General features: G+C 31.4%; 1 protein-coding gene across 1 annotated transcript; it reads left to right on the top strand.

The window, feature by feature from the left end:
• The first annotated feature begins 711 nt into the window (after positions 1–711).
• On the top strand, positions 712–5,209 carry LOC122590552. Its single transcript, XM_043762751.1, has 3 exons — positions 712–950; positions 1,039–1,129; positions 4,875–5,209. Exons 1-3 carry the CDS (start codon positions 869–871, stop codon positions 5,002–5,004), a joined length of 303 nt encoding a protein of 100 aa, XP_043618686.1. The 5' UTR covers positions 712–868; the 3' UTR covers positions 5,005–5,209.
• The last annotated feature ends 6,303 nt before the right edge of the window (positions 5,210–11,512 follow it).

Genomic DNA, 11,512 nt, shown 5'->3' with positions numbered 1-11,512 from the left:
TATAGAATTAGAGGTAACGTGTGAATTAGGGGCAATATGAGGATATTAAATAGATTGTTGAATTTCTAAAATAGAGAGTCCAATATATTTTATAAGGGATTATAGATATATGAGTACCTATTGCATTAACAAAACATAAAAATATTTTTAAATAAAAATAGAAATTTAAAATAAGTATTTAATGAACAATTTATCTTTAAAAATATTTAATATTAAATATGACATCATATATAAAATAAAATTTTTTAAAAAAAAATTTAAACATGCCACATAATGTTGTTTCTTAAAAAATAATAAAGACTCCTCACTTTTTCACTTTAGTCTTCAACTTTTGTAGTTTTTCATTTTATTTTATTTTTTTTAAAAAGTAGTTTTTCATTTTATCTCCTAGCCTCTATTTTTCATTTACAGTTTAACATTATAATTATTTTTCACTGAAATCTATGTAATTTCAATTTCGACAACATTTTCTCTAAATTTTTTGTTACCCTTAAACTTACATTCGTTTTAATATTTCACGCGTAACCTTTTCTTCTTCTTTATCTTATATATATTTTTATATATATTTTTCGTTTATCCCGACCTAAAACACCTAAAAAAATAATTAAAAATGAAAAAAAAAAAAAACTTGTTCATATTCAAATTGAATACTACTACCTCGGACGGAAGGAATACAATAACAAAAAAAATCAAACAATATAATATAAAATTATAAGTAAAAAAAGAATCGACACCCATCCCATGTGAGTTGCCAAACAAAGACCCAAAACCAAATACTTCTCTCCCACCGCCAAACTGATTCATTTCAACAAATAAATAAATAATAGTATAATACGGAGTAATAAAATACAAAAGAGAAATAAAAAAGATGGGCGATTCGAATAAAAGTACGAAATCAAAAATTGATGAAGCTAGAGATTGGATTGTTGAACATAAGCTTCGCTCCGTTGGTATAATTTCATTTTCTGTTTTTTAGTTTATAATTATATATATTGATATTGATGATTTAATGAGGTTTCTTTTATAAATATAATATAGGATGTTTATGGTTAAGTGGTCTTGCTGGATCAATTGCATATAATTGGTCTCAGCCTGGAATGAAAACCAGCGTCAGGATTATTCACGCTAGGTACCTATTCCCATTTTTATTTTTTAATTATTATTATCTTCAAATTAATTATGGTTTTTTATATGATTCTGTTAATTGTGTGATTTATCTTTTGTTTTGTCATATTATGTATATACTATTATTTTTAATGTATGAAATGGAATGCAAATACTATGAAGTAAACCCATAAGGGGGTGTTTGGTTATAGAAGTAGGAATAAGCTATGGGTATGAGTTTTAGATGTGACTAGAAATAAGCTATGGGAATTAAAGTGATCCCTTCATTCTCATATCTGTAAACGAAACAACCTCTAATACCTCGTGGAACAGAGTCCAAGCTCCAAGCATTATCTTTTAGGGTTTTTTTAGCTCAATGTTGATGGCTAGACACATCATACGGAAATGGTTTGTGTTTATATATACTAGAAGAGTACCCGCCTGATGCGGAGGCGGCGAGTGTTGGTGGTGGTGGCAGCGGCGAATATTATAGGTCATGGGTGTAAAAAGGCTAGTGTAGTTATTTTAGGAGTTAAGTGTTGTAAATCAATTTCATTATAGGTATTTCAAGTGGAAATGATTATTATAGTGAATTGAAGGGAGGGACATTTTGGTGTTATCAACTACTTAGTTGAAAAAATGGAGGAAACAAATGCTTTATAATGTAGTATAGATACAGAATAGATATGTGTGTATGTGTGTGTGTGTGTGTGTGTGCGCGCTTACGTGGAATGGAATCTTTTATAACTAATTCTGTATACAACTTGTAAAATTTTCGAAATAAATGAATGTTATTTGAAATATCAATGTGAGCTTTAATAACTAAAACACTTACATACAACACCCCTCTCCCGTAACCGTGTTAATGATATTCAATGATGGACCAAGACCGAGTCCCAGTGTGATTGTCTGAGTTGCCGCAATTAAACAACAAAAAATAAGATCGAGGATTACATAATTCATATTAAGAGCAATATCAGTGATCCCAGAAATTTATAAGATCGAGGTGAAAATTTTCACCCGTTTACTTATTGATCTTGGTTTTAAAAATCGCGCTTAAGCGCGATTAAGCATTAAGCGTTCCTGAGTGCTAGCTTAAACGCTTTATTGTACATTAAGCGTAGGGTGTACATAAAGCGTGCAATTTTTGCGATTTTTAGCGATTTTTCAATAAGCGCTAGGCGCTAAAAAGCGTAGGATTTTTGTAAATAAGCGTTCTGATCTTTGTATATAAGGCTTTAGTGAATATGGAGTGTGAAATAGGCCCAGAAGTTAGGTCCATTTAGTAATTAATTAGGTCTACTACTCTAAAAGATTAGGGCGGCATTGATAAAGGTGGGGAAAATAAGGTCGGGAAAGATAAGGTCGGAGAACCTATTGGGGGTTTTTAACCTAATTGAAGGTACCGTACAACAGTTATCTCTTTATTCATCTCCTTGCTGCTGTAAAAAGTGAAGATAAAAGTGATTAGGGCTCTTAGTTTAACCTTAGAACCTTAGAACCTTTAAGCAACCTACTTTTGAATACCTATCTGGCTATCTTCTGTGATTTTTAGTTTCTAGCTGCTAGGCTGTTTTGCTACTTAAAGGTGCCTTTGCTACATAAAAGAGTTTTTGATATATATATAATGGCATTGATGGTATTATATATATATATATATATATAATGGTGTTTTAGTATTATTTATGTGTTATAAATACTATATGTATAATTTATAATATTTTTATAAAAGTGTGCACTTCGCGTACGAAAATCTCGCCGCTTTTCCGCTTCAGAAATGGACCTTATCGCTTTTGCGCGCTTAGCGCTTTTTAAAACCAAATTATCGATGTGCTGATATTGATTATGTTCTATCTCAAATGGATTAAAAATCTGAACAGTTAGCTAAGACGGAAATGAGTCAAATGGCTTAAAATTCGGGCATAATCTCTTTATAATGCTCTTAAATTGTTTATTCAGATTTAGTTTATCAGTATAGTGATGTGGTCTGCGTCTCTGACTCTTTTCTTCCCATGCTAAGAAGCTATCTGTTTCCATCATGATCTCTTTAATGCCTCTCCCAGAGCAGAGATCTTCATGGAGAGTCAAATAGTAACTTCCGTTATTTAGAAGCATAAGCATGTGATTGGTAAAAAATACTGAGAGATGTAAGAATTTACAAAATGTGAAGGAACAGAAGGCTCTTTCCTGTTTATATGATTAAATCAACTATAGATGAGAAACGGTTAACCTTGGAAAACATATTTGTCTTTCTTTTCCTAAAGTTTTCCGAAAACATAAGTGTGGAATTTGTTACCTTTTTTATATTCGTCTATTTATTTAGCGTCATGTTTGACTTTTTCTCCTTCATGATGAAGCATACTTAATAAGCATGGTGCTTATTTAATAGCGGTTGCATTCTGCGCCTTTTACTGTGACTTAATTTGCATGTTCTGACATCATGACTTGCTCTGCCGATAAGTGCCAATGATTAGCTGGCTTGCCTCCCTCTCTATTAAATGAATTCATACACCCTATCTTAGTACAACATATGAATTGATTGATGTATCTATAACACAAAGGATTTTTGAGATTTCCATTGTATTAACTTATTGCTACAAAAATCATTAGAAATTAAAAGTGGGCAACACCTGGCTGATACACAAAGCTTTACCGTCTCAAAATATGGAGAACGTAGAAGTGTAAGACTACATCTGGTATCAGGGTTTTCATCTGGTCCTGCAGGTCTATGAAAGACAACTGTTAATGATGATAGTTTTATATTATGCCAATTAAATTGGTAGCTACTTTATAACTTACAGCCTTGCTTAATGAGATGGTAGATCCTTTGAGCTTTGTGAATCAGGATCTTCTCATGTATTATCCTTCAAAATTGATGGCTCAGAGGTTGCGGCATGAGTTTCATATCTTTTAATGTCGAGTCTTAAGTCTACAACCACCAGGTTTAATGGAACTATTATTGCATTTATGATTAAATGAATAAAGAAAAAAAATGAATGGGTATGTTATATTCGGAACCTTGGAAGTAGGGGGATTTTAGGATACTAATGCTGTTGAACCAAACAACCCTAAAGTATGGCACTATGGGACTTGCTAAATGCTAGCATTGAAACTTGTTGCTACAAAACCACATTTCGAATAATATAACTAGTAGATCTTTTTGTGGACATGCTTTAGCTGTAACTCTAGTGTACCATCTTATCGATATGCATCAAACACACTGAGTATGCATCTGTTAGGGGTGGCAATGTTGTAGCCCCATATTCTTATGGATGGGTTGATGTAGGATATGGATATGGGTCACTTCTAAAATTTAATTGAGAAGGGAACGGACCAAATAGGTCAAACAGGCTGAATTTGCTCAAAGTGTACTTTCAATCCATGTATCCTAAATATTTGTATGCACTTGTTGCAATAATGTAGTGTCTGTAATCGTATTTAATGTAATTGCAATAACATCGTGTTTGTAATCGTATTCGGCACATTTATGTTTATATTTTATCAGAATTTTAGAGAATTAACAGTAAATATTCTAAGTCAGCATACCCAACCCCAGTCATATTGAACCATGCAAATGTATTTGTTTAGATCCTTTTACGCCTTTATCCGACTCAGCCTTTTGCCACCCTCACTCTGGTGTGTAATTTGTTATAAACTGTGTTTAAAATACCGTCTTCAACCCTGGCTGGTTGGAATCTGTGATGATACCATATATGGTTTATGTTTCAGCTCAACATTTGTCTAACTTCTAGTTGCATGTGGTGATACAGGTTGCATGCGCAGGCTCTAACACTGGCTGCATTAGCGGGGGCTGGATTAGTTGAGTACTATGATCATAAATCTGGTGCAAAGACAGAACGATATGCCAAGTTCCTTGATGTCAACCCTCACAAGGAATAAGTTTTAGTTTAATCTGCACCTGTTGAAGTACTTGTCAAATCGATACCATAAAACGTTTAATGGTTTTGCATAATGCTAATTTGCATTTCGCTTCATGGTAGCTTAGTGTTATCAAAGCTGCAAATATTGCACATGGAATTTTGCTTCACTAAATGTTTGTTGACAGAAATCGTATATGCCATTTTATTTCTTTATTGTTATGATATTTACCATATTATAAATGTTTGCTTTTTTATGGTTACAACTTTCAACTACAATGCAATCTTGTAATCAAGTTCAGTTATGGGGTTGGTCACTTATTTGTTCTATGGACCAACGTGTATGAATATGATCATGTTGTATTTGATCCTTTTCTATAAACCAGGTTCTAGACCTTTACATAGTTACATATGGAAGATAAGGGTAGGGTAAACGTGAGAACTACAAATATGGAGAGAACCGTGAGAACCACTAGTTTTCCTTTTTTTTGTCGTTTTTTATTTTTTTTTATTTTATTTTAACAAAAACCCATTCAAAAAAAAAAAAAAAAACACATTTTTTTGGTAAAAAAAATCATATGAGTTACGTGTTAAGAAGCCATATGAATATGGTACGGGTATTGCCCTCATCCGTTCTAAAGGGATTGTCACCGGACGCATATAAGAATAATATGGATTTGATAGATGGCGATCCAAGAGATGGTGACGGTTGTTAGTTTGTTACGGTACAGGCGTAGCCCTTAATTCTAAGGGTAAAGACCTTAGAGATGATTTTTCAATGGTTCTCACCATATATGTTGGTTCTCACTTAATCCCTTCACTAGATAAAACTACAAAAATAATTTCTTTTTCTGATTGAATCGTCCAACCTTTGGTTGATAGGTTGTTGCTTATAAACTTCTTGGAACTTCTTGCTTGAGCGTCTTGTCACTAGGACTTCACTCAAGACTCTTACTCCCTATAAGAAAAGTTTCTTAGAACTTTTATACATAATCAATTAATTTATTATTATTTTTAATCAATAAAAGGATCTTCAATTTCCTTTTTAAAATTGTTTCCTTCGATCCCACGTCATGTGTCTTCCAACTTATTCTTGGAGAAGCTCAAACTAGACGCACCCTTGAAGACCCTACTGCCAATGGTGTCTAGTGTCTTGGACCTCAAAGACGGAGGGTGGGGCGTATAAGCACCGGCCTAAAAGTCTTTCTTCAATACAACAAAACATTGTTTATATCAGACACACCTATGCATTATAAGAATTCTTGATTTTTTTTATATTTTTTTTAAAGAACGGCAAGAATTCTTGATTCTAACTGACATGAAAGGTTATGCAAGTGTCTATAATCCCGACAGACGACACCTATAATAAGAGATTCGTGAAAGAGCAAATTAAATGAATATAGCATTGCATACTTGTGTGTTAGTTAACCACTTGGTCTTAGATCAAGTGGCCACCCGAGCCTTTCTTTGGGGGTTCTGGGGGAGGGGATGTCGACTTGGAGACCTGAGATATAATCTCAATTCCCTATGGTTTTGAGTATTTACCTCTTTAGACGCACACGGACCGTGTTATCGTACCCTTGGTCTCCATGGGTGCCTTTGGGTTCCAATTTCTAGCATATTGTCCGCTTAGATGCTACTGTTAGGGTTCAAGTCACTAACCAACTAACATGACGTTCTCCAAGAAAAAACTATTTGCTTGCCATTGTCAAACTTTGAGGCAAGTTAAGGAGGGCTATAGTGATTTTTCCCGTTCCTATAGTCCAACTTGTAGATAGGGGCACGAGATGGAGGATAAAGCTTTAAACACTCTTTACTTTCTTGGAGTAATGGCAGTATTTAATGCATATTAGAAGCTAAAGCTTTACTTGTATAGTACTTTTGTTTAGAAAAGGATGCCTAATTTTCACCTACTAGAAAGAGTATCGCCAATCTTGGAATCGAAAACGAATCACGTTTACAATGAACAGGAGTGATAGAGAAAGCTGTGATTTAAATAAAAACAGTTACTCCGTATTTTTGTTGATAAAGACAGATTTCACAAATGCTCTTTGTTTAGCCCTGTCCATATCGATAATAACCGAGATTGGAGGCGTTATTACGTACCAGATATTCGAACTAACAAAGGCTTTTCAGTGAAGAGTGTTCAAATGGTTATGTTTCCTATCATACGAATTCTGCATGAAATTTGTGTACTCATCGGAAAAAAATGAATATGCCATTAGTTGTCATAGATGTACTATGATATATCGCATAATACAAAACTATTTTTTTTACATGGTTGCCCAATAAAATTTTTATTGATATATATATACTCTCCACAAACTTGTAAAATTTCACCAATTTTTGATCTATTACCTTTAATAGCCGGTTAAATGCGTTTTTTCTTTAATAAAATTGTGACGTGAATATTACGTGGAAAAAAATTTTCATAAATCATCAAATTACCAACGAACTTTTTCATTTGTACATGGTTGCCCAACAAACTTATAAAATTTATACACGGTTCACCAACTCATAACCTGTTTATCAATTACTCTCTTTTTAGGTAATGTGAGACTTAGTTAATAATGACATGGACTAATAATAAGAAGATATGGATTCAAAATCACCAAAGTTGGATATAAGAATCAAATATTCGTTACCCTTTCCCCAAGTTGCCATGAACCCAAAAATGAAATATGTATATATATCTTTGTTGATTCGAAGTTCATATCATATTTTTAAATAGTCTGCATCATTGTCAGATCACCTAGAAAGATATTAACCAGTAAACAGGTCAATAATTGGTGAACCATGTACAAATTTTACAAGTCTTTTGGACAACCATGTACAAATGAAAAAGTTCGTTGGTAATCTGGTGATTTTACTGGACAACCATGTACAAAAGTAAAAATTCATTGGTCATCGAGTGATTAAACCCTTTATATTAACTTAACTATTTCAATATAGATTTAACTTATATATTGATTATCTATTACTTTATCATAAATTTAAATTTTAGTTTATATGGTACGAGTTATGTGTAAATCAAAGAAAATTTCCTCTAAAATATATATACCATTTTGATATTTTAGTAAAGATGCCCAAACATAGAAAACATAAAACTCAAAGAAAAGGACTACCTTGAATCAAATCACAATATCACACTCTGAAAAGCTTTTCTTACATCATCATTTATCATTTATAAACTAGTAAAAAGAAAAGTTACCAGAGAGGATCCGGGGGATGTACGTAACGTGTTGTATCATCTAATCTGCAGCAATATATAATCTATGAAATTCATATTTACCTCAAACACACACTATCATCCTCACCATCCAATCCAATATATTTTATTATAACATAATATACTATGAATTGTACAACAAGGCACACACTTAAACATAATACGAATTAAATAATCGAATTCACACCAAATCCAACGGCCACTAAACAATTAAAACTCTCTCTAAAAACGTACATTAGCATAACAAAAGTTCATATATAGATATGTATCTGATTTGACATATAATAATGCAAGCATATATGTAACTAATTTAAAAAGATTAATGTGTTAAAACATCTAAAATGATATTAGAGAGATACACGTGCAATGCAACGACGATGACTACAACGATAACAGGTGACAGTGGCGGCGAGGGATGACACTTGTGGTGATGGCGAAAAGGGGATAGTGTTGTTCTTATAAAGGGTCGAGGAATATTACAAATAATTTCATTAATGCTATTATATGTATATTAGGTCGAAATTTTTTGACTAGTGAATAAAATAGGGAGACAATATGCATAAATAAGGGTTGGAAAATACTTTGAAAGTATATTGGGTAGATCTAGTATGTGGATTGAGAAAAAGTTAGAAATTGAGAGGTAAATTAGATATTTTAATGGCTAAAAAGTTGAGAAAAAAATGGGTGGTTGTTTTATAAGGGGATATATATATATACGAGCATAGTGTCCGCGCATTGCGGCGGCTAGAAGTGATGACAATATAAAAGGGAGGCATTGGTGGAGATCTAGGGAGGCGATGGAGAAGGAGGGCCGCGACAGAGGTGATAGAAGATCGATGAGGGTGTGTAATGATTAGAGAGAATGTGGAAAAAATGATATATAAGGGTTTTATTTTTAGTAATGGTATTTTAGGAAGGAGAAAAAATGTTGGATTTTAAGGAATTTAATACTTTTTAAAAGGGAGTATATATATATACATGTTATTTTTTTTTTTCAATCCCAATTTATAATATGTTATTTCTAACACCAAAATTTTATCACATACAACAAGAGTTAGATCAAGTGGTCAACATTTTTGCTTGTCACCTTTATTATATACTATTCAAAAATGTTGCAGAAAATTGTGCTGATGACGTGGTCAATTTCTACTGGACGATGAAGAGGTATGTCGCTGAGTCCAATCACCACTGCCGTTCAAAAAAAAAAGTTGCAGAAAATATCATTATCATCTTTATTACTATAAAATAAACCTTTCTCCCTTTTTAGTTTTTTACTTATAAATTATCAAAAATGTCAATAAGGCTATTAAATACCTAATATACCTTAAATGAAATTAAATTACAATATATCACCCTTGATTTCTTAAAGGGTTTTTCTAGTCTGTGCCTATAAGATTTAAACATTTTTAAATCATACTATCATTTCTTTAAAATAATCATAATACTATTTTTAAATCAATAAACTACACTATTCGTCGCCGTTACCACTCGATATCCATCACCGCCACTATCACGCCGCAGCTACCGCCATTACGACGCATCGCGCTCGTTTATCAAATTAAGTTACTTTTATCATTTACAATTATATATATAACAATTGAAGTTCCCTTAGCTACAAGGAACGTCAATTGTTTTTCATTTTCATCGCCAAATTTTTATATCTTTTATTTTTGACACGAAACCTTTAACCTTTTTACCTTTTGTCACATAACCTTAATTTATTTTACTTTTGACACGAAAGTTTTGTTTTATTTAGTTTTAAAACTTTAGTTTTTCTAACTTTTGTCACGAAAGTTTCATTCTCTTTACTTTTTATCACATAAACTTTAAACCTTTTACTTTTTGTCACAAAACCTTAATTTATTTTACTTTTGACACGAAAGTTTTGTTTTATTTAGTTTTAAAACTTTAGTTTTTCTAACTTTTGTCACGAAAGTTTCATTCTCTTTACTTTTTATCACATAAATTTTAAACCTTTTACTTTTTGTCACAAAACTTTAATTTTTTTTACTTTTGTCACGAAAGTTTTGTTTTATTTAGTTTTAAACTTTCGTTGTTCTAACTTTTGCCACGAAAATTCTCTTTTAAACTTTTACTTTTTGTCACGTAACTTTAATTTATTTTACTTTTGGCACAAAAATTTTGTTTAATTTAGTTTTTAAACATTTATTTTTCTAACTTTTGCCACGCAAGTTTCATCCTCTTTACTTTTTATCACATAAATTTACTAAAGTTTACGCACTTTTACTTTTTGCCACATTACTTTCGTTTCTTCTAATTTTCGCACGAAAGTTTTGTTTTATTTACTTTTTATACTTTTATTTTTCTAACTTTTGTCACGAAAGTTTCATTTGCTTACTTTTTACCACATAACTTTCGTTTTTTTAATTTTTGTCACGGAAACTTCATTTTATTTTGTTTTTGCACATAAGTTTGAGTTTGCGCCACATAACTTTCAATTCTTTATATTTTTTTTCTATATTTCGACACGATTGTTTTATTTTCTTTACTTTTTATTACATAACTTTTGGATTTTTAATTTCTGTCAACGAAGTTTAAATTTCTTAACTTTTTACCACATAGCTCTAAGATTTCAAGTTCGGTCATCTAAGTTTCATTTTCTTAAATTTTTACCATATAACTTTCAATTTTGTAACTTTTGTCACGAAAGTTTTATTTTCCTTATTTTTCACCACATGACTTTTGGATTTTTTTTTCTTTTTGTCAACAAGGTTTCACATTTTTAACTTTTTACCACATAGCTTTAAATTTTTTTAACTCCAACCACTAAAGTTTCATTTTTTAACTTTTTACCACATAATTATTCATTTTTGTCACGAATGTTTCATTTTATATAATTTTTAAATCAAAAACTAGTTAACATAAATAATCAAAAAAGAAAATGTAACATACAGTCATACACGGTATACGAGTATGTATAATTATATATCGCAATCGCGCACATATATATTTCTCTCTCATCTATCTATATCTATCTATCAGAGTTTTTCCGATTGTTAAATTTTCAGCTCCAACAACTTCAATCCCAAACCCCCCAAAAACACACATTTCATCCCTTTCTCATCTCTTTTCATTTCTTACCTATATCTATCTATCTATATCTATATTCATATAAGTTATATATACATATTATTGATCATTGATTGTAATCGATTATTACAATCAATTGAATTTAACAACCGATTAAATTAAATAGTTAAGAATCTGAAGGATTATTGATATATTTATTGAAAATAAGGGTTGTGAATAAAAGGATTTTTTATATTATTATTATTATTAT

This window comes from Erigeron canadensis, chromosome 3, assembly GCF_010389155.1.
Source record: "Erigeron canadensis isolate Cc75 chromosome 3, C_canadensis_v1, whole genome shotgun sequence".
Lineage (NCBI taxonomy): Eukaryota > Viridiplantae > Streptophyta > Magnoliopsida > Asterales > Asteraceae > Erigeron > Erigeron canadensis.
Note: the sequence above shows the minus strand (reverse complement) of the source record. Positions and strands in the feature narration are given on the sequence as shown.